The 24287-nt window shown below is 42.8% G+C and overlaps 1 protein-coding gene across 3 annotated transcripts in view; it reads left to right on the top strand.

Annotated features, from left to right (window-relative positions):
- Window positions 1-24287, top strand: part of TENM2 (teneurin transmembrane protein 2) — a 1791425-nt gene that overhangs the window by 1463966 nt on the left and 303172 nt on the right. For all 3 annotated transcript variants that reach the window (XM_044947351.2, XM_044947353.2, XM_044947352.2), the window contains one exon: window positions 21913-22151. In XM_044947351.2, the coding sequence (XP_044803286.1) occupies window positions 21913-22151 (239 nt within the window). The remainder of the gene's footprint in view (window positions 1-21912; window positions 22152-24287) is intronic.

Below are 24287 nucleotides of genomic sequence, written 5' to 3'. Positions count from 1 at the left end.
TGGGGAAACAATGGAAATAAAGTGACAGGCTTTATTTTCTTGGGCTCCAAAATCACTGCAGATGGTGACTGTAGTCATGAAATTAAAAGACACTTGCTCCTTGGAAGAAAAGCTATGACCAACCTAGACAGCATATTAAAAAAGCAGAGACATTAATTTGCCTACAAATGTCCATCTAGTCAAAGCTATGGTTTTTCCAGTAGTCATGTATGGATGTGAGAGTTGGACCATAAAGAAAGCTGAGCCCAAAGAATTGATGCTTTTGAACTGTGGTGTTGGAGAAGGCTCTTGAGAGTCCCTTGGACTGCAAGGAGATTCAACCAGTCCATCCTAAAGGAGATCAGTCCTAAATATTCATTGGAAGGACTGGTGTTTTGCCACCTGCTGTGAAGAACTGACTTTAGAAAAGACGCTGATGCTGGGAAAAATTGAAAGCAGGAGGAGAAGGGGATGACAAAGGATGAGATCGTTGGATGGCATCACCGACTCAATGGACATGAGTTTAAGCAAGCTCCGGGAGTTGGGAAGCCAGGTGTGCTGCAGTCCATGGGGACGCAGAGAGTCAGACACAACTGAGTGACTGAACTGATTACAATAGATTTAGTATTTCCAGGTGTTTTATTACAAAATGTATTCACTCTCTCGATAAAAATATTCAGTGATTATAAAGGTGAAAAATGCAAAGTATACTCCCTGCCCCCTCCATTCCTATGTTCAAGGAAATCTCATTTGAAGGTTTATTATTTTAGGCTTCTAAAAATATTTATGGTGTCTGAGCATATTTCTTTTTAAGTTTAGTATAAATGGGATTGTGTTATACCTACCATTTGGCGATGTCTTTTTTTTAACTTCATAAGAAATTGTAGAAACCATTTCAGGTAATTTCATGTAGACTGCCTCATTCTTTTTTAAAGTCTGTGTAATATTCCGTAACGCCATAATTTATTTAACCGATCTCTGCCTGATGGACATTTAGATTGCTTTCAGGTTTTTGCTGTTACAAACAAAACTGTAATGACAAGTCTTGTGTATATATCTTTCTTTGCATACTTCCATGATTATATTCCAAAGTTAAATCCCTGGAAGTAAAATTGCTAGATCAAAGGGTATGTATAATGTACATTTTGAATTTTGATAGATTGTGCCAAATTATGTCTGTCTCAACTTGAATGTTAGAGTCTCTTTTTATTCCTCCATTCTTGGCCTGAATGTCTTTTATGGGTTTAAAATAAGAGTCCTGAAGTTTACAGTCTTGGATTTTAGACATAGAATTGAATTTTCTTTTTTCAAGGAATACTGTACTATATATACTCAAATGTTCCAGAAACTCAACTCCCCTTCTTACATGTCAGGTAAAGCAAGAAAGAGGAATGGCTGTGGGGGAAATTGGATTTGCTCACTGCCCTTGGTTCTAGCTGTAGGGCCCTTTCTCTTTATTCACAGACATTCTGCAATCTGGCCAATGTGATTCTAGTCTAACCTTTGCTGCCTTTTGTTTTCTTGTTTCTAATTTCAGTTCAGTTCAGTTCAGTCGCTCAGTCGTGTCCGACTCCTTGCGACCCCATGAATCACAGCACGCCAGGCCTCCCTGTCCATCACCAACTCCCAGAGTTCACTCAGACTCACATCCATCGAGTCGGTGATGCCATCCAGCCATCTTATCCTCTGTCGTCCCCTTCTCCTCCTGCCCTCAATCCCTCCCAGCATCAGTCTTTTCCAACGTTTCTAATTTGGCAAGTTTAAATTTGCCTCTTTTCCCTGTCTACCTTGCCTCTCTCTGCCTAATGGGGATATTATCAGAACATCTAAGATGACTGAGTCAAGTTTCTGAGTCCCCAAGAGAAATGCTGAGAACAGCAGTATCATTGTTCTATTACAGGAGAGTGTGATCATCAAGAGCTTGAAAATCCCTCACAAAAGACATTCTCTTTTGTGAAATAAGTATGTGAAGGCTCAGTCAATATGAGAGCCTCTGGCCAAACTTATCTAGTTTCTTTATCTGAAACTCCAGTTTTATGCTAAATAAGGACTTTTGTATTTCGCACCTCCCGTTGGTAATCCCATTACTAGCTGTGTTCATCAGTTCGGTTCAGTTCAGTCGTTCAGTCTCTCAGTAGTGTCCAGCTCTTTTCCACCCCATGGACTGCAGCACGCCAGGCTTCCCTGTCCATCACCAACTCTCGGATTTTGCTCAAACTCATGTCCATGGAGTCGGTGGTGCCATCCAACCATCTCACCATCTGTCTTCCCCTTCTCCTCCTGCCTTCAATCTTTCCCAGCATCAGGGTCTTTTCTAATGAGTCAGTTCTTCCCATCAGGTGGCCAAAGGATTAGAGTTTCAGCCTCAGCATCAGTCCTTCCAATAAATATTCAGGACTGATTTCCTTTAGGATGGACTGGTTGGATCTCCTTCCTGTCCAAGGGGATCTCAAGAGCCTTCTCCAACACCACAGTTCAAAAGCATCAATTCTTCGGGGCTCAGCTTTCTTTATGGTCCAACTCTCACAGCCATACATGACATGTTCATCAGACTACAACTTAACGTGTTGAAGTGTTCATCATATTTCAACTTAATTCAGCCAACATTTATGCAGGTCCTTTTAGGGGCTGAGCACCAAGCAAGATTCTGAGAGTAAAGGAGGAAGAGGGTGTGGCCCTCATCCCCTGGGAATTACAGTCTGGTAGGAGAACGCTTTCCATAGTATAGTGTTGATCACGTTTGCCCTCACACGTGAAAGGTTCCTGATTAAAAACTGGGCAGAAACAGATTGTTCTTTGGCTTTCCTAGTGGCTCAGATGGTAAAGAATGTGGCTCAGATAAAAAGAATCTGTCTGCAATGCAGGAGACTGGGGTTTGATCCCTGGGTCAGAAAGATCCCCACGAGGAGGGCATAGCAAGCCACTCCAGTATTCTTGCCTGGAGAATCCCATGGACAGTGGAGCCTGGCAGTCTACAGTCCATGGGGTCTCAAAGAGTAGGGCACAACTGAGCGAGTAACACTTTCACTTTCACAGGAGAAAACTAGGGCCTCCCTGGCGGCTCAGCAGTATGCAGGAGACTCAGGTTCGATTTAGCGAAGAAACAGTAAACAACAGAAAAAGCGAAGTAAGTAATTTACATGAATATAAACAGTTGTAAGAGGGAAGAAAGTTCAGGGCACCATCTGGGGACATGGAGTGATGGGTCAAGGAGTCTGGGCTGTAGGAATGGTGTCCGAGTCCCATTCTGTTAGAAATAGGAGAGTTACCCCAGCAAAAGGGCCTTCTAAGCTGAGACAAGGAATAAAACTAGACCAGAAATGGAAGAATGCACGAGTATTCTGGATCCACTGCACTGGGACTCAGTGCAGGAGAGGCCCCAGGGCCCATGGCAGGGGCACCTTCCAGGCCCAATCAAGCCCCCTGTGGTTTATTCTGAGTGTGATATGGACCCTGCAGAGGGATTTATCCAAAGGTGTGTTATGACCCCATTTGTGGTGAGAAAGAGGAAAGACTTTGATGAACACACCAGAAGTGCAAGAACTAAAAGTTAACGGCACGTTGGTAGTCCAGTGGTTAAGAATCCGCCTTGCAATGCAGGGGACTCAGGTTCAATCCCTGGTCAGGGAAGTAAGACCCCACGTGCCACAAAGCCTCTAAAGCCACACAGCAACTAAAGCTGCGCACCGAGATCCCACATGATGCAACTAAGACTCAGTGCGGCCAGATAAATGAAATAAATAAAACAGGCTCTTGGCTGTTAACCAAAGGATCTCATAAGGAAGAAAGGAATGGGGACTAAGAGGCAAGAAACAGTTACTTCAAGGAGGCCATCTACAGGGGTCATTGCTCATTAGCTGCAGCAGTGATTGAGGGTCTACTCAGCATTAGGTATGTGCTGAGCCCCCACGTTTAATCCAGACCATATCCCTGTGATATATTTTCAGTCATTTTCACCATTTTCCATCTCAAGAAGCTGAGATTCAACAACATCGGGTCGTTTGCCCCAGGCTGCACCAGGTTCCAGGAGGGGCAGCCAGGTGATGGAGCCCACATGCTGCCCTCAGTTCACCCTGTAACCTCAGCCCTGCCCAGCGCCCAAGGATGCGCAGGTGTTGTCCGAGCCTTCACCCTGCCCCGACCTTCCTCCTCCTTCCGGGTCCCTGACCTCTCTATCCACCCCATGTCCTCTCCCAGAAAGGCAGACACGGCTTTTTTGTGTCCTGTAACCACTTCACCTCTTATCAAGCCAAACCTCAGAGCCAGACGGGACCCCAGTTCAAGTCCAAGCCTCTGCAGAGTCTGCAAGGCACCCTCCGCTTACCACACTCTCCTTGAGGTTTTGTTTTAATTCTGCCACTCACAAAGAAAATGCCTGAAGGCGGGCCCCTGCCTTTTCATCTCGCATGCCACCCTCCCATCGGGCAGCTCTCCGTCTCCTGTGCCTCATCCTGTCCGTCTGCATCTTCATCAAGGCTTCCAAGATGGCAGTGACAAGCTTTTCAGGTACTTAAGGCAAACACGCATGACAGTTGGCCTTGACACTTGCATTTTTAAAAAGCCTTGCCTGGGGCCCTGGAAAACCCAGCATTTAAGAAACCAGGAGCCTTTCAAGGAAGCCAGACTTTCAGAGTCTGCTTCCCCGGGACCTGTTTTGTGACAGGGATGCGGCAGGATCTGCCCGAGAGGATAAAAAGTTGCCATGGTGGTATTTACGTGTTGATGCTAAAAGATGGTTGCCTTTTTAAATGGCGCTTTTTTCTTCTTTGATGACTGACACATATGGATCTGTTCATGCATTGTCAGTGGGTATGTGGCTGGCCTACAAACACACTTAAATGGCACACTTCCGCAAAGCATTAATTTCTGAGTGTCCAACAGACATATGTAGGCAGGCAGACATGTCACAGGGGTTGCTACAAAGCTTAATTAATATCCCTTAGGGGCTCGTGTATCATTTCCTGAGGAGTGCTAAGAAAAAATACCTATGGATATTATACATGTAAAAAAAATGTGGGTACATACACTGATAGGTCTTCTTTAGGGCTTATGCCCTAAAGGGTCTGATGTAAATTCAAATGAGAAAGCAAATTGTATTCAAGATAACTACTTTTATTTGAGGGCTAAAAAAGTGAACAGAGCCCCAAACATAAATGCCAGAAATCTCCACATACAGTAGATACATGGAAAAAGCAAATGTATAAGACACAAGAATGGATAGCAGTTTTCTTTCTCCTCTGGCTGTCCATACAGCTTGAGTTACCAAAAGCTAAGTCATCAACGCAATCTCAGCTGTACACACCGCAAAAACTTAGATAATTCAGTGCTTCTTTTCTAGGCCTTGAAGGAAGCCTGTAACATACTTAATCTGTCCCTTTTAATTTTTATGACATAAAGATAGTCCTGCCTTCTTCTCTTCTTTCTCTCTTTCCTTCCTCCTCTTATCCCTCCCTCTCTCCCTCCACCCCAAGACTGGGTCTTAAGAATCTACAGACATCTAGGAAATAACCATTTTTGTTTGTTTGTTTATTTCTCCTTTCTTTCTGGGTGTTAGTGTACTCGTTCAGAGATAGAAATGAATTAAAACTTTATTTCTCAAAGATGTACCCAGTGGGATACCAGTTTTAAGACCGGGAAGGTGTGTGGGTTAAAATTTATATGATCAAATCAGTAAGTAAAATGATAAACATTTTGCAGAAGGCACCGAGATCTTTAAGATGTGAAAGGCTTGTGAAAATAGGTAGTAATCTCCTTAATTTTATTTACTCCAGTATTTCCCAAATATCATGGAATTCTTTCTTTAGCTGAAGTTAGTAATACACATATCCAGTTGGTGGTCCCAAAAACACAGTTTGAGTCTTAATATTTTAGTCTGTCTCTGATGTCATGACTGAAGTAGGAAGCCTGGCATGTCTTCACATCCTTGCTAGAGAAGGACTTTGTGATTTTGCTCTCTAAAATAAAACATAATATCTCTTTTGGCCAAAAGTTTTGAAATTCACTCATTTATAAGGTTCCACAGTACTTGGTGGAGAAGGCAATGGCACCCCACTCCAGTACTCTTGCCTGGAAAGTCCCATGGATGGAGGAGCCTGGTAGGCTGCAGTCCATGGGGTTGCTAAGAGTCGGGCACAAATGAGCGACTTCACTTTCACTTTTCACTTTCATGCATTGGAGAAGGAAATGGCAACCCACTCCAGTGTTCTTGCCTGGAGAATCCCAGGGACGGGGGAGCCTGGTGGGCTGCCGTCTATGGGGTCGCACAGAGTCGGACACGACTGAAGTGACTTAGCAACAGCAGCAGCACAGTACTTGGACCTTGTAAGTACTGTTAATAATATGGTGCTCAGAATATGTGCTAACAATGAAACTTTTTTGAAAAATAAACTATCAGGAGATAAGATAGCTTTGCTAGAATATAAACTTTACCAGGCTTTCACACCTCTTTCTTGAAATGAAAGCCGTTGACTTGGGCACGTGAAAGCATTTTGTAAGATATGAAGTTATATTATGGTTTCTGCACATATAGCTCCCTGGCCCTTTGATGATGCTTCTTGTTTTTGTAATTTAGTCCAAGGTTTCAAAAACAAGTTCACAACATGGATTAGATGCAAGAAGCCTGACACAAGGTTTAGAGCCAAGCAGAATGTAAGCTTGCAGAGAAGTTCAATGTAGACCCATCATTCTCTGCATTTAGAAGCTAGCTAAAGGTTTATCAAAAAGTTAAACATAATGACCACTGTGCTTAATTGCTCAGTCATGTCTGACTCTGTGTGACCCCATGGACTATAGCCCACCAGGCTCCTCTGTCCATGGGAATTCTCCAGGCAAGAATACTGGAGTGGATTGTCATGTACTCCTCTAGGGGTTTTTCCCTACCCAGGGATCAAACCCAGGTCTCCCACGCTGCAGGTGGATTCATAGTTATAGGTCATGGGTCATAGTAACCAAATGACCCAACAATTGCACTTCTGGGTATAGCCTCCAAAAAAGAAAAAAAAAAAAAAAACTGAAAACAAGTATTTGTATGCAAATAGCCGGATCAGCCCTGTGCCCAGAGGCCAGGAGGTGGAGACAACCCAAATGTCCATCAGTGGATGACAGTGAACAACATGTGGCACATATAGTCAGCCCTCCACAGCCACAGGTTTTTCATCTGTGGAGTCAATGAACCAGGGATCAGAAATATTTGGGGGGTAAATTCCAAAAAGCAAAATTTGAATTTACCATGCACTGGCAACTATTTATATAGCATTTATATTATATTTATGATGATTACATAGTGTTTACTTTGTACTAGAGACAATTTAAAGGGGCATGTCTGTAGTTATATGCAAATACTCTGCCATTTCATTTAAGGGACTTAAACATCCATGGATTTTGGTATCCAAGTGGAGTTCTGAAACCAGTCCCCGGTGGATACCCAGGAATGACCATAATATATTAATACAATGGAATAGTTTTCAGCCACAGAAAAGGAAAGATGTACTGATAAATGTTATGACAGAGATGACTTTGAGAACATTATGCCAGGTGAGAAAAGCCAGGCACAAAAGGCCACATATTGTATGATATTATGTAGTGTGTGAAATATCTGGAATAGGGAAATCCATAGAGATGGGAATCAGATCAGTGGTTACCCAGAGCTGAGGGTGGGAAAAGGGAGAATGAGAGTTACTGTTTAGTGGGGACCGTTTTCTTAGGGGGTGATGAAAATTTTTGGAACAAAATAGAGGTGGTGGTTTATGCCATTGTGAATGTACCAAGTGCCACAGAATTGTACAGCTTAAAATGATTAATTTTATGTTATGTGAATTTCACCTCAATAGAAAAAAATTTAATTAATGAGCAGCTAGAGGATCAATGCGTCTCCCTCAGTCTGAAAGATCTACTCAAGGGAGAGACACGGTAGTCTGGAGAACCTGATTCTTGCTCCAGAATTTTCCAAGAAGGATGCTAGGGAATAAATGTCTTCTTCCAAAACATACTTTGAAATGGTGAACTTTGAAGGCACTGCACAAAATACCAGCACATGTGATTTGATTAATACTGGTAAATGGATGCACGTGTGTAATATGTTAATATCTGGAAGATGGTCCACATGATCCCTGGGCTGCATCCTGGTAAATGCAACTCTTCAGGTTTTCCTGAGATCACTGAAGCATCAAAGATAAGGAAAGAAAAAAAAGTGTATGAGGCAGGACTCCTTTATTACAGAGGTGGGGGGAAAGAAGAGAAAGATAAATGGATTCTTCTCTGGGTGGTAGAGGGTAAACATTGGATTTTTCAGAGATGAAATCTGTTCTCATCGTATTCTTTTCAAAGTGATTTGGAAGAGAAAATGCACCATGAAATCTCCATGTTTGCAGGGATACGAAACCTGTGAAGATAAACTGCTCTGTATATAGGTGGGCAGAGAAGTGACAGATAAGTAGCAAGTACATTTACCAAAAATTCTTCCAGACTTAAAGGAGTGTTATCTCTGAGCTCTTGGTGACAAACCATTAACTGGCCCTGAGATTCCTGTAAACTAATGCCTGAATATATACATCCTTTGGGTTTGCTGTGGAAAGGGAGGCAGGGACAGCTGCAGAATGCACAGAATCACTAAGTGGGATCCTAGAAATTAGCCTTAAAAATGCATTACCCCATTATTTTTCAAAACCATCATGTTTCCTCAATGGAAATAATTGATGTAATGGTGGCTAGCATACCTCAAGGATGACAGAAAAGTTGAGGAGGATTCCAACTTGAGAGATGAGGAAAACAAGAAGACTCTCACAAGACCTGCTTGATGCCCCCTCAGAATAAAAACGAGAAAGTCTCCTCTGCTTGGGACACTCTCTTCACCATTTGATTACCCACTTCTTTTCCTCAGATCACCTCTTTTTCATCGTCTCTTCAGAGAAAAGTGACCACATTAACGGAGTCCCACGTTTTCTATCTTAGAGGTTTTCACAGTTTGTAATTACATCATGTATTTATTGGTTTACAAAGGTCCGTCTAGTCAAAGCTATGGTTTTTCCAGTAGTCATGTACAGATGAGAGAATTGGGCCATAAAGAAGGCTGAGCGCTGCAGAATTGATGCCTTTGAACTGTGGTGTTGGAGAAGACTCTGGAGAGTCCCTTGGACTGCAAGGAGATCCAACCAGTCCATCCTAAAGGAGATCAGTCCTGAATATTCATTGGAAGAAATGATGCTGAAGCTCCAGTCCTTTGGTCACCTGATGCGAAGAGCCGACTCATTGGAAAAGACCCTGATGCTGGGAAAGTTTAAGGACAGGAGGAGAAGGGAAGGACAGAGGATGAGATGGTTGAATGGCAGCATCAACTCAGTGGACATGAGTTTGAGCAAATTCTGGAAGATGGTGACAGACAGGGAAGCCTGGTAGGCTGCAATCCATGGGTCTATGACTTAAGTGACTGAAAAGCAACAACAAATTGACTTACCTGCATTTGAGTTTTATTTGGTCTGCCTCTCCAATTAGAAATTCCACATGAGGGTTAGGACTTAATTTACCATTGTATCCCTGTAAATACAAAGATTTATCAGACTGAGTGACTGAACTGAACTGATCCCTTTAAATATTGGTTGACTCAGGACAACCAACATTTAATGAAGACTCAGGACATGTTTAACACATGGATGTACTGTATTTCCCACATATACAGTACATCCATGTGTTAAACACCTCCTATAGGCCAGCTTCTGTGCTCACAAATGAGCTCTTTCAGCCCTTCCAACAGTTCTGTAATGTAGATGTTATTATTTACCCATCTTTTAGAGGAGGCATCCAAGGCTCAGAGAAATTCATTGGCTTTCCCAATATCATACAGTTCCCAAAGGATTTGAGATTTGAATGCAGTCGTGCCTCATTCCAAAGCCTGTACATTTTCCATTAAACCATACTTTGTATGTTCCTTCAGCAGACACTTGTGAACACCAACTGTGAACAGAGTAAAATACTAGGAAGCAAAAGATAGAGAGCCTGCCTTGGAGAAGCTTGTCATTCGGCAGAAGAGACAAGGCAGACACACAGGACCCAGGTAGTAAAGCAGAGTATGATAAAGGGACATATCCTAAGGCTCCTTCCAGCTTGAAAATTCTTTGACTCTCTGAATGGCGCAGGCAGTAAGCACAATGGGAGGAGTCCCTGTGTTCCTTGATTGTATCTGATGGCGTGCATTCTCTCTTTCTCCACCTCTGGCTGCCGGTGAACACAGATGCAAGTCTATTTCAAATGGCTGTCTCTGCACTCCCATATTATGGTGTAAGGTGATTTCAAGGTCAAGTATAAGCCAAAGTCAGAAGTCTTTGGGTTTTTTTTGCCTCTACTATATCATGACTCTTACCAATTAACTTGAAAAAAGTCAAGTTAACAACTCGGGGGCGAGGGAGTGGGGCGCGAAGAAAGACTCGTCGTCATCGCATGCCAAAGATTCTGAAATGGATTTGCTCACAAAACACCAGGTCTCTTTAGTGGCCTCCTAAGACGCTGCCTGTCACACTAAACACTGTATCATTTCATGGGGGAAAGAAAAACAAAGTTTTTCTATGAAAAAATGCTATGTTATATCACAGTGTGATGCTATTTAAATATCAAGCTTCTATTTAGAAAACGGAAGGCAATAAATTGAGTTGCTAATTATTCCAGCTGTGAGTATTTTTGGTATGACTGCAAATTTTGAAGAGGGCAAAATAGAGGATTTTCCTGTTGTTCGTGGCATATGCAAATGTAATGACGGTCCCCTCTGATCTGAAAGGTTCAGAGATCAGAAACCTTGAAAGCCTGTTTCTCATTGAATCAAAATTGGTTTGAGTTTAAAGCTTAAGGAATCATGATATGAAATGGGCTTTTCATTATACTAATTGGGTTATTGGCTGCTTCTTCAAACTTGGGAAGTAGCAGTTTTTTAAAACATTTTCCAAGTTTTATTTTTAAAGCAACAGTTCAGTTCTCAACCCAAGCATAAATTCCCAACTGGAAGAAGAGATGTGTATTAGTAACATCCTCCATCCTTCCCTTCCTAATAAAATTATTTTTGAGGGGTAGGGTTGCCAACAATTCTCTAGTCGCTGTGCTAATTAGGACAATGCATTAGTTCTAGAGATATTTTAAATGAGCTGGGCACTGTGTGGGTCAAGCAGATCTAGTAAAAAGTAAGATATACTTGATTCCTCCCTTCAAGCGATTAATAGCTACATTTACTGATCACTCCTTGGAAGGAAAGTCATGACCAACCTAGACAGCATATTAAAAAGCAGAGACATTACTTTGTGAACAAAGGTCCATCTAGTCAAGGCTTATGGTTTTTCCAGTGGTCATGTATGGATGTGAGAGTTGGACTATAAAGAAAGCTGAGCGCAGAAGGATTGATGCTTTTCAACTGTAGTTTTGGAGAAGACTCTTGAGAGTCCCTTGGACTGCAAGGAGATCCAGTCCGTCCTAAAGGAGATCAGTCCTGGGTGTTCATTGGAAGGACTGATGCCGAAGCTGAAACTTCAATTCTTTTGACACCTGATGCAAAGAGCTGACTTATTTGAAAAGACACTGATGCTGGGAAAGATTGAGGGCAGGAGGAGAAGGAGACAACAGAGGATGAAATGGTTGAATGGCATCACCGACTCAATGGACATGGGTTTGGGTGGACTCCGGGAGTTGGTGATGGACAGGGAGGGCTGGCATGCTGCAGTTCATGGGGTTGCAAAGAGTTGGACGCGACTGAGCTACTGAACTGAACTGATTGATCACTCACTGAACATCAGGCTCAGTGTTAAGGCTTTCACATGAGTGTTGTTGTGTTGTGCTGAGTTGGCCAGTCCTGTCTAACTCTTTGTAATCCCATGGACTGGCCTGCCAGGCTTCTCTGTCCATGGGGATTTTCCCAGCAAGAGTACTGGAGTAGGTTGCCATTCCTCCTCCAGGGGATCTACCCTCCCCAGGGATCGAACCCATGGCTCCTGCATTGACAGGAGGGTTCTTTACCACTGAGCCACCTGGGAAGCCTTTGCACATAAATAAATTTATCCAATCCCTCTAACAAGCCTATACATATATACCAGCTGTGTCTCACTTTACAGGTGAGACCACAGGAACTTAGAGAGGGTAACTTGCCTAGTGCCAGGATCCAAACCCTGGTTGTCCAAGTTCAGAATCTGTAGATTCAATACCACCTCCTTGGCATGATCCTATTGATTTCAAAAAGAATTAATAATAATAATAAAAGAATTTTTATCTGTAGGGGAAAAGTCTGACTCTAAACATCAAATGTTTACCAGTCTCTCCCTGATGACTCAGAGGTAAAGAATCCACCTGCAATGCAGGAGACACAGGGGATGTGGTTTCCATCCCTGGGTTGAAAAGATCCCCTGGAGGAGGGCAGGGCAACCCACTCCAGTATTCTTGCCTGGAAAATCCCATGGACAGAGGAGCCTGGCGGGCTACAGTCAAGGATCACAAGGAGTTGGACACGACTGAGCACACACACACACTCTCAGTGTAAGGGAGACTTGCTTTCTGTTTATTTAACTTACGTACTTGGTTTTTCTTTTATAATGTGTGCCTCTTGTTTGCAAACAGGAAAATAAATGCATGACACTTAAAAGATGGTTTAGTTTTGCTATTTAAAAAGTGACTGAATGGGGATTCTGTGGCCATTCAATGGTTAAGACATGGGCTTTCACTGCTGTGCCCAGGTTTGATCTCTGGTTGGGGAACTAAGATCCTGTAAGACACGTGGTGCAGCCCCCCAAAAGTGGGGGAGCTGAATAGTACAGCATCCAACATCATTTTTCTCTGTCTTATCCTGGATGCTTCTCTTTTTTTTTGTTTTCTTTCTCTGCATGCCCTACATCTCTCTCTCTTCTCCTCCCCACTCGCTCTCCTTTTTCTCCTCCTCCTTTTTCTTATTTATCTCTACCCTTTTCTCTCTCCTTTTTACCTCTTTGTCCCCCCCCACTCCTCTTCCTCCTTCTTGTTCTCTCTCTCTCTCTCTCATCTACTCTTTGAGTTGTCCCTCTCCATCACCATTCCTTCTCAGGTTGGAGAGCAGACTAGCAATAGCAGAAAGTATGCTGGTTGTTTAACCTCTCTCCAGCTAACTGTTTTATGATATCTCCTGAAAACCTAATTACGGTAACTTCACATGCTACAGTACCCTTTATGGGCTGCCTCTTTATTAAACGTACTCCTTTTGAGACAGTAAATCTGGTGCTTCAAAGGGCACGGCCAGCGCCGGTGAGATGGGAGGGGATCTCGAGTTTTCCAGGCACACCTGGTCTCCCTTACTGATCACCACGCCCCCACGCCTGCTGGACTTCTGCCTCTCTCCTTTCTCTGGCATTTTATCGCATTTCAGCAACTGCCTGTATGATATTCAAAATCTTTTAGGGATTAATGGACTGTGTATCAATATTCCCATCCGCTACTCTGAATACCTGTGAGTTTATTTTCTGGAGAGGTCAATTTTCTCAGTAGAACAACAATCAACACCTGGCTGCCCTGATAAACAGAGCTGCTTTTTTTTTTTTTTTTTTTTTGCACACCATGCAACCTGGAGAGCATTCAAGACATTCACTCAGTTTCAAGGAGAATGGTGGCTATGGCTGACTTCATGAGCAAAGACCACAGCTGCACTGTTAGTCGTGAGTCTTCCTGGTTAGTTCCATGGTGCTCTGTGATGGAAGAACTGGATCCAGACTGAAAGCGAGCAAGCAAGAAGAAAGACACAAAAACTTGACCTCTACGCAATTGTTTCTCTAGTACATTTCTTTTTCGAAACCCTACTGGGATTTCCCCCAGGAATAAAGTTAAAGCCACAGAAAAGATGGAGACTGCCTCTAAGGATCCCACTGGTTGCGAGCTTGGGGAGGGGGGGGAGGGCGCGGGGAATGATACTTGGCATGAAGAGCCTTTCAATATTTGTTTGTTTCTTTTCTTTGGTAGGTTTTGAGGTTAATGAGTGAGTTTATTCGCCATTGACTCCGAAAAAAAGGAAGAGAAATCTTTTGTTGAGGCCTCAAGTAGTTTAGCCAGCCACTGCTTTTCAAAGCTTCCACTCTAATCCGTCAAGCTCCTTCTGTATCACAAGAATAAAATAAAAATGCACCATGTTTTGAATTGATGGGGTCCTTCTTGCATGGATGCGAAGCATGAGTATCTTGTTTGTTCAACTGCTTTTTAAAATCTTCCATGGTTGTTTCATCAGAGAAAATGTATGTCCTTAATTTTCTAAGCAATTTGAAGTGAAAGCCTGGCTTGCCAAGATTCTGCCTCAAAGGCATGCCTTTGCAGTCCTGTAAAGCCCATGGGGGAACGGCTGTTGGTTTTGCTCTCCTCTCTCTCACATGCGTGCGCGTGTGCTGGGTCGCTTCAGTTGTGCCCGACTCTTTGTGAGCCCATGACTTGTAGCCCACCAGGCTCCTCTGTCCATGGAATTCTTCAGGCAAGAATACTGGAGTGGGTTGCCCTGCCCTCCTCCAGGGGATATTCTCCACTCAGGAATCGAACCCACACCTCCTGCGACTCCTGCATTAAAGACAGATTCTTTAACGCCGAGCCACCAGGGAAGCCCTCTCTCTCTCACACAATTTTTATTAAATGATTTTGTTTTCACAAGAGGGGAAGTGGTGACTTGTACTAAAAAGATTGAGAGTTTAGAGTGAAGTGATTATCACTTTATTCTGAGAATTCATGGGGACGGAGGCTATAGAGCAGAGAGAAGAGAGAGGGACCACCATTCCTTAGTCTCACTACTCAATTTGACAGCCAGCCTTTGAGCCCCTAACCTGTGCCAGGCATGATGCTGGGTGCTGGGGCTGAACTTTGATAACCCACATGGCTACCAAGGAAAGAAGTGTACACAACAAAAGAAGTATTGGTTTTTGTACAACATCAAGGACTGATTTTCTCTCTCCCCTCGAGTGTTAGCAAACTCCAAAGACAGCACTTTGGGGGCCCCTCATTTGCCTTCCTTCCTGAGGCACAAGTGGCCAATTCTGAGAGCAGTTGAGTTGTGCTTGAAAAATGTCAAGTGCATTTGGAAACTACACATTTTTGCTGACGCCCGGAGTCCCGAGCTGCGCTATTTCCATGGCCAACCACTGGGAAGACCTTTGGTTGGGGCATCACAAATGACTTCTTGGAGCACACTAAGCAGGCCCCCGAGAGGGATAAGCTGTCTTAAGAGCTAGTTTAGGAAAAATCCAAAGTGCCCTAACCCTTCTTGGCCCTCCCATTGACCATCTGGCCAGACCATCACCTTGTGGGTCTTTTTGCTTCCTTTTATTTACCTTTATCCTTGCTTCATTTGACTGTGATCTTTGAGTGAATCAGAGTCTGCATTTTCTTCAACCTGTTATTTTGAAAACTTTCAAGCATTCAGAAAAGTTGAAAGAATAATACAGTTGAGAAAAACCACCTGTATTACAGTAGTAGTTAATTGTAGTTTAAACAATTGCTATCGTTTTGTTGCATATCGCTTTTAGATCCATAGAGAGAGAGATCTTTGTACTGAGTCATTTGAAAATAAGTTGTAGACTTCATGACATTTCACACTAAAGACATCAAGCATTCAAAACTTGCATTTTAAGGCATATATCCAGTAACTATTTAGTGTGTTCTGGGTGAGGCAGATGTAGTTGAAAATTGCATCAAGGGTTAGGGTAGAATTTCTTAAGTTTTAAAGCACCTAGGAATCCTCTTCACCAATGCATTGCCAGACCCCAGGCCTAGGTCTGAATGCAGCCCAGGAATTTGCACTTTTCTGACAGAGCCTTCAAGTAATTCTAAAGCAGGTATTTATGGGATATAATCAAAAGATTGCTTCTTTCGATTAATAAAAAAAAAAGGTGTTTTTTTTTATTTGCCGAAATTTAATCTTCTAAAGATACAAAACACCAGGGTGTAATTGTATTGTGTGAGGACTCTACCTATCTCTGACACCCTGGTTTAATAATTTTAAAGAGCAGCAACCAGAAAGAAAGGATGTGATAATTAAATGAGTTTCATCTAGCAGTGATCACTACAGACACTGCAATACCCGTGAGAGGCCTGAGAGTTGTATCCTGAAAAAGTTAATACAGTGCCAAAAAGTATAGAGGTTGTTTCTTGTCCGTAGCAGGATCTGGCCTTGTCTGTATAAATACAGACTCTCTTGCCTGTATGAACTTTGCATACTTATCAATCTGTTTGGAAAATAAGAGTTGACATGGCAGAAGAAATGTTCATTTCAAAATTCAGCATGTTCACAGTATTGTCCCTTGAGCATTCATGGTTTTGGCCTTGAGAAGCTTGCAGGACTTTCAGCCAACAGAGATTTGCTGGCTTCCCTCTCTGTGCCAGGCTCTGCTCTAGATGTTAGGATACAGTGATGAACACATCAGACAAAGTACCTGATGGTTTTGAACTTCATAGAAATTCAGTTCTCATGATGGGTACAGACAATAAATAATGCACACATGCATGTGCCCTGTTGGAGGGGGGGAAGCAGTTTTAATAGGAGGGAGTGACAAAGAAAGAAGTGAGGGGAAATAGAATGTTGACCAACATGAAGAAACAAATTGTGCAGGTATTTCCAGGCAGTGAAAGTGAAAGTGTTGTTTGCTTCAATCATTATCCACTCTTTGCAACTCAATGGACTATAGCCCACCAGGCTCATTTGTCCATGGAATTCTCCAGGCATGAATACTGGAATGGGGAGCCATTCCCTTCTCCAGGGGATCCTCCTGACCCAGGGGTCAAACCTGGGTTTCCCACCTTGCAGGCAGATTCTTCATCATCTGAGCCATTTCCAGGCAGAGGGAATAGCAAGTTCAAAGGTCTGAGGCAGGAATATGTTGGACATGATATGATGAGTGTAACTCATGGAGGGGAGGGGACCAAGTGGTGGAAGATAGAGTCGGAGGACAGATCGTCTAGGGAGTTGTAGGCCGTGGGAAAGATTTCCAATTTTTCTTGAAGTATTATTGGAAGCCTTGTCTTTTTATTTAATTACTTTTCGTTTTTTAATTTTTATAATGTTTTCCTTTTTCTTTCTTTCCTTCCCTCTCTCTTTCTTTCTTTCTGGGAAAAGAGGACAGTGATGATGTAACATAATCTGACTTCCTTTTTAGAAGGAAGTGTGAAAAAATAGCCTGGATTGTCAAGGGGACAATTGGAGGATCTCATGAAGCAATCCCATATATAAGAAATAATCATATTCTTCTAGTATTTCTTATAAATGAGTGCATTAAGGACAACTAAAATCAATTCAAATGTTTTAATCTTCATCTTGTGATTTCTCTCATATTGCTAAAAACATCCTTGTTTCCAATTTATGGATTCTGTCCACAAATATGACTGGTGTTGAGGCACTGATGTTTAGATTCTACAAATGCCAAGAGTAATGTTTAACAGTATCAAGTGGAAAGGATTTTACGATTGGATTTGTGAGAGTCACATTAAACATATTTACATAATATAACAATATATAATATGTATTTTATAAGCACACACATATATACATATAAAAAAGTGTATAAATAGCTTCTTGAGTGCACAAAGTGATGGGGTGGTGGAGGTGGGGGGAGTGTTGGAATAGGTTTCCCAGGCAGGTGGTTGGAAGGTGAGTCAGAGTTGCCTGGGATGGGGAGGAGGGAAGGAACAGGAAGACATTTTGGAGAGCATTACATATCATCCACAAAGGCACAGTGTCATAAACGGGTTGGTTAAGGAGCACTGTGTCTTTCTTTTGGCTGAAGTGTAGAGTTCATGGGAGCTGAAAGCCCAAGGTTGGAGATGAAGAGAAAAAGGTTGGGTAGTGGTTTTAAGAGTCTGGTCCCATATTGATATCTGGGTTTCCTCTTCTAGGGAATGGCGAACCCACAGGGCTTTTTAAGTGGGGTATGATGAAATTTGTGATCTGGAAAGAAAAGTGGGAGAGGGATGAAGGAGAAGTTTGGTGGGAGACCTTTTCAGAAATAAAATGGATGGGATCTTTAAGCCTTTGTTTAGGAGAAGATGAGAGAAGGAAGGAGGTGGGGATGACAATGATGTCCTAGACAACTGGAGGTAACAGAAGTCAGGAGGAGTGTGAATGGGGAGGGGAAGGAAAAGAGTCCGTGTTTGGTTGTAACTTGCTCAAGAGAGTTAAGGAATGTGGAGGACGAGATATCCAATACACAGTTGGAATGTGGGTCTCAGGGAAGAACTTGAGCTAGAAATGGAAATCTGGGGACTCCAGGCCCATCAAGGATGGCTAAAGTCATGGGAGTGGGTGAGGTCCCTGGTGGAGTGAAAACTGGTTGTCCGTATGTTTGTAAATACTCATTAATGATGGCTTACAATGTCTGTATATTCCCCTAAGTTTGATTCCCTATTTTTTTTACCAAAACTGAAGAATTGTTCAAGAAGTAAACTTGAAGTCATTCTAAATCAAATCCTGGAGTTTTCCCACCATGCTGGCTTTCTGGTGTGCATATGTGCTAGCTTAATTATAGGCCAGTGGACTATTATTTAGTGATTTGGAGAACTCTTCAGGTGTTTGCTCAACATTTGTCAAGCTTTAAATTAAAACTCATGTTTCAGGCTCCTTATGTTCTCTGAGGAATTAAGAATAAGTGCTATCTGTCGGGCACTGAGCACTTGCCATGGGACACACCCTTGGTTAAATGCTCATGCTACATGACTGTGTAATTCTCACAACAACCTGTGTTGTTATTCCTCCCCTTTTACTGATTAGGAGCTGGAGGCTGTCAAGAACAGCATAAGGTAACCTACATGAGCTTCTGTGTCCAGGAATGGCATAACCAGGACTCCACTCCAGATGAATTTTGCTCCAAAAGGCTGCCTTTAAACACAATGCCCACTGCCTCCTCTTCCAAAAGGCTCTTTTTATCTGGAGCTTTCAAAGAGAGCTCTTGGACAAGGAATGCAAACCTCATTTATAGAATCAAACCTCTTGGCTGTATTCAGATCATCAAATGTTCTTACAGTACAAATAAAGTTTAAGTATCGGTTGTTTATTTTGATGTTAGCCGTGCTAAATAATTCACTAATCAGATAGTCATTTTCTGACATGATTGTCTGTCATCTCAGCCTCCTTTGGTCTTTGCCAAGGATTAAAATACTTGCAGAGTTTTATCTGGACGAGGCCATGATATAAATAATTGTAAGGACCACGATCTTGCCTCAGAAGCCCACTGGAAAAGCCAGCTAACCACCATATGCAGGGAACATGTGGTGTCATAGGTTCAGTTGGAGCTTTCAGAGTCTGGCAGACTGGAGTTTAAGCCCCAGTGATCCCACATACCAACTCTTGGCTTCAGTTTTCTCATTCGTAAAAGTAAGGTAATAAGAGTATTCACTTTATGGGATTGTTGTGAGATTTGGTTACAAGTAAAATATTTAGCATTATAACTGACACCTAGTATGTATTCCATAAATACAGCTGCACCTACTGAAAACTTGAAGAGGCAGAAATACCTGTGTAACATTTTAAAATTAAAAAAAAAAAAGAATTGAAGCTGAGTAAATTCACAAAACAATGAGGAAACTCCATTATTCAAGTCACCCCTACCTGCTGAACTTGAATTGGGTCCTGGGAACATAAAGATGAACAAATAACATAAAAATGAACAAAATAAGCCACAGTCCCCAACCTCCAGCTGCTCAGACTCTAGGCTACTAAACCCGTGTTTTGATATCCACTAGATGTTTTCCAGAAGATAAGTCGTCGTTTTGAACAAGAAAGATACAGCCTGGCACCTTTGAAATCTCATAAACGGCACACAAAAGAGGGAGAAAATCTGTAGTGGGAGAATTGATGGTCCCTGAAGTCTCTTTAGAGCGACAGGCTTCTGACCCCTGAGGAAGGGTTCTGTTAGGGATCAACAGTACATTACCCTGTTGTCAGGCCATAATTCTAGACTAAGGGCACCTTATTCACTTAGCAGGCAAAAACATTTCCAATGAAAGAACCATGATCTAGAAAAAAAAAAAGCTTATGGTTACCAAAGGGGAAATCGTCAAAGAGGGGTTGAGGTGTGGGGGTGGGTAAGTAAGGAGTTTGGGATTAACAGGTACACACTACTGTATATAAGACAGATAAGCAACAGGGACCTACTGTATTGCCCAGGGAACTATATTCAATATCTTATAATAACCTAAAATGGAAAAGAATCTGAAAAAGAATGTATGTTTAAGTATATGTGTGTGTTTGTGTATAGTCACTTTGCTGTATACTTGAAACTAATGCAGCATTGTATATCAACTATACATCCATTTTTTTTTAATGAAAAAAAAAAAAAAAAGAACTAACCAGGATCACATGATCTAAAGAGGCCGTCTCAGAAGACAAAGTAAAATGAAGGGAGGAAAACAGCCCATAAGGAAGACTCAAGAGAGACAGTTTAGGGTAAAACTTCAGAGCACAGACTGTAGTATAAGACAGAGCTCACAGTTTAAATCCTTGAACAGTTGCTTGACTTTGCTAAGCCCGATTTCTCAAATCTTAAATGGAAATATTGTGATATTTAGGTTGTAAATAGTTGTGACAATATAGTTCAAGTCCTTTTATTTTTTTAATTGACATACAATTGATTAACAATGTTGTGTTAGCTGCTGCTATACAGCAAAGGGTATCAGTTATATATATATACCTCATTTTTCATATTCTCCATCCTGGTTTATCACAGGATACTGAATATGGTTCCCTGTGCTGCACAGTAGAACCTTGTTGTTTATCCATCCTGTATATAATAGTCTGTACCTGCTAAGCCTGAACTCCAACTCCATCCTTCCCCCACGCCCCTGGCAACCACAAGATTTTAAGATTGTATTTCCAATTTTATATTTGTGATATGGGAAAAGGTCTTGCTTTCCACTCATCATGAATATCTTCTCAGCATTTATCTATTAAGTTTCAAACTTTATTTCCTCAAATTTTATGGCCCTTTTTCTAGTGTTAGCACTTCATTTTGAAGGCAATTAGTTACTCTTTCTCAAACCAAGGGCTTCAGTTTTTAAAATTATTAGTAACTATAATTGTAGTCATTTGATAATCATTTCTTTCTGCCTTCTCAGAGTTTCCTGATCTGAAGCTGATAACCTCTCTTGAGCTTTGGATTGCTGGAAGGAAATCTGTAGAATGTGTGAATAACTTTATCCTTGATGTTAGTCTGTGTAGTAACAATTCTGTTTTCCACCTGGTTATAAATTTTGATTTTTCAAAACATTTCTGTTCATGTTGATGTGTGGCAGAAACCATCACAATATTGTAAACTTATTATCCTCTAATTAAAATTTTTTTTTAAAAATTCTTTGTATCTTATACTCAGAACTACATGTTTTAGCCTTTGAATGGGAAAAAAACCTATTTGTCACCCTTGAATCACTGTTGATCGATCAGTAGTAGGTCTTTTACCATTCTGGACATGAGCACATAGGTACAGAGAGCCTTTCCTTTATCAGAGGATATGGTTTGTGATACTAATTGCTGTTTTAATTGTGGTTGCCTTTATGTAATACTCATGAAAAGATTGCAGAATATTTTTTTTAAAAGTCATGACCATCAAATGGCATGTTCTTCCCTCTGCCCATGACAGGGTAGGGTAGAAAATTAGGACTGTGTGTTGTGCTCAGTCACTCAGTCGTGTCCAAGTCTTTGTGACCCCATGCACTGCAGCCCGCCAGGCTCCTCTGTCCATGGAGATTCTCTGGGCAAGAATACTGGAGTGGGTTGCCATGCCCTCCTCCAGAGGATCTTCCCGACCCCAGGGATCAAAGCCAGGTATCCTGCACTATGGATAGATTCCTGATAGGGTGCCACTTAGGAAGCCCCAATTAGGACTATATTCGTGCTATGTAAAGCAGAGTTGAGGGAGTGGGGGGGAGCAGCTGACTGGTCCTCAACAGCTAGGATGTGGGTCCTGACTCTTTCCTCTTCCCTGGCAGGCACTTCCTCTTTAAGACGTCCTCGGGAAGCACACCCCTGTTTAGCAGCTCCTCCCCGGGATACCCTTTGACCTCAGGAACGGTTTACACACCACCACCCCGCCTGCTGCCCCGCAATACGTTCTCCAGGAAGGCCTTCAAGCTGAAGAAGCCCTCCAAGTACTGCAGCTGGAAATGCGCCGCCCTGTCGGCCATCGCGGCCGCCCTCCTCCTCGCCATCCTGCTGGCGTATTTCATAGGTGAGTCCGGACAGCTGTGACCAGGCGGGGGCACGGTCACCCACTTGTGAACGGAGGGGGCCTCTGTGGTCTGTTCCGTCGGCTTGGCTCCTGCAGGATGTAAAAATGAGTGATGGATGGGAGTGCTTTTTCCCCTCCTGAAATCCATTTCACTTTGATGAGTTTCTCCTTCATGATGCTAAATGACATTTATCAGAAGTGAAATTAAATATCCTCACTGTATACTTTTTTGGAGATAAGCTGAAAATTGTCATTGCTGTCAACCCCTCCCTCATTCCTCAAGTAGCCTTCTGGTCTCCTCCATCTTGGATTTTTAACCCAGGTCTGGGCTCAGCAATTCATGCAACGTTGGTTAAACTTCAGCCAGCCAAAAACTGGATAGAAGAGTAGCCATCAGCAGGCCTGGAACATTGTGATTGCAAGGAAAGTCAGAGTGGCTAGATGATCTTTAGAGCTGGGGAACAGAAAGAGGATTGAGGGACTGAAGCATCCAGCCAGGTCTTCATAGGGAATCAAGTCTCCCAGACCCAGTGGATCTTGTCCACCTCTTCTCCTTCACCTCTGTTGCTTCAACTCGCATCTCACGTGCTGCTGAATCTGAATCAGATTCACCTCCCACACCAGCTGTGATTCTGGGTTGAGGTCAGGGTATGAGCTAGGATAGCAGATTGATGAAGTTGCTGGAGTGTGTTTCTTCACCCACTGGGGATGTTGGTGTGCATCCGTGGGGTATGGCCTTCTAACTGTGGGAAGCAGCAGATGCCAGGGGTTCAGGGACAGGGTGCCCCCTGCATTAGAGCATCCTGAGCTGGGCACAAAGCCTGCTCGTAGCTCCTGGCCCCAACTAAGAGCCCCTCGCACTGCTGCTTTGTCAACTGAGCTTGCCAGCGGCAGATCTCCTGGCCCAGGCAGAGGCCACGGTGACATTTGTTTAAATTTATTTGAAACACTGGATGGTTCTGGCATGGTTTCAGGGCTCCTCTGTCAGGCCTCCCCAGTTTGGCTGTGCTGTGTTGCAAAGCAAACCTATAAAACACCAGCAAAAAAGAGACTGGTTCTAAATGAGTTCTCAGCACGTTTGCTGAACTCCTTCGCATTTACAAGAGGGAAAATAAAAAACAACCCTGATCGTTCTCGTTTTGCCCTTTCTCCCAATATAAACCCTCCTCTCTCTCACACACACACTTTCTTCATCCTCAGGCAGCCAGCAAGGTACCTGCCAGAGGATAAGCTGGTCCAGAGCTTCCCAGACCATTGTGCCCGAGCTTGCCTGGAGGCAGAGGAGAGCACCTGTGCACCCCCAGAGATCTGGGGCCTTGCACAGAGCAAAGCACAACAGACCGAAAACTGATGGAAGGGTTTCACTCTCTCTCACAAAATATTGTCACTGTGCTTATCTTAATATGGAAAATTAAGTTTTGTAGCCCTTGTTATTTGCATCTCTCAGGAGTCAGTGTCCTCTAGAAGTAAGCACATTGACACTCTGGGGAAAGGCACCCTGTTTATTTGGGGCTTTGCAAAATCCTTTGTACTTCAAACCCCAGCTCTACATTTGGGCTGAGGTCAGACACCTGGGCACCCCTAATTTAAAGTCATGTCTGCTTCTCACTTACCTCTTGATGAAGGATGGAGTCAGGGATGGACTGGAGGAGTGGGAAGGGCATCTGTTGTCCCTGCAGTCACTTGGGTGGAATCTTCTCTGTCCTTAAAGGTAGTTTTGTGGGTTTCTGCTGGTAGCTGTTCAGGGGTGGGGCTTGGTGGAAGCAAATTCAAAATGCCTTCAGGGTCCTTGCCTGATTTGTCTATGTGTCAGAAATTTCAGAAAGGGTCCATGAGCTCACTTCTTGGGCTTCAATGTTCTGCTGGGCTGGTGGGCACCATGGGGAGCTCAGATATAGAAACTGTCTGCTTCTGCCAATAAGGTCCCTGGTGTACCTCCTTCTCTACTCACAGGAGAGAAATAGATGGCTGCTGGCTGATTTATTGAGCTTGATAGTTAAAATATAATGCTTTCTGTAGGGCGATCATATAAATGGGAAACAGTGTAGCGAGAGTTTAATGTTTTAATCGGGTGTGTAACTTGTAAGTGATGGATTAGGAAACATATTTATCCTCGGTCTGGAGGCTACTGGAAGC

Source organism: Bubalus bubalis, chromosome 9, assembly GCF_019923935.1.
Source record: "Bubalus bubalis isolate 160015118507 breed Murrah chromosome 9, NDDB_SH_1, whole genome shotgun sequence".
Classification (NCBI taxonomy): Eukaryota; Metazoa; Chordata; class Mammalia; order Artiodactyla; family Bovidae; genus Bubalus; species Bubalus bubalis.
This window is presented reverse-complemented; position numbering and strand designations above follow the sequence as displayed.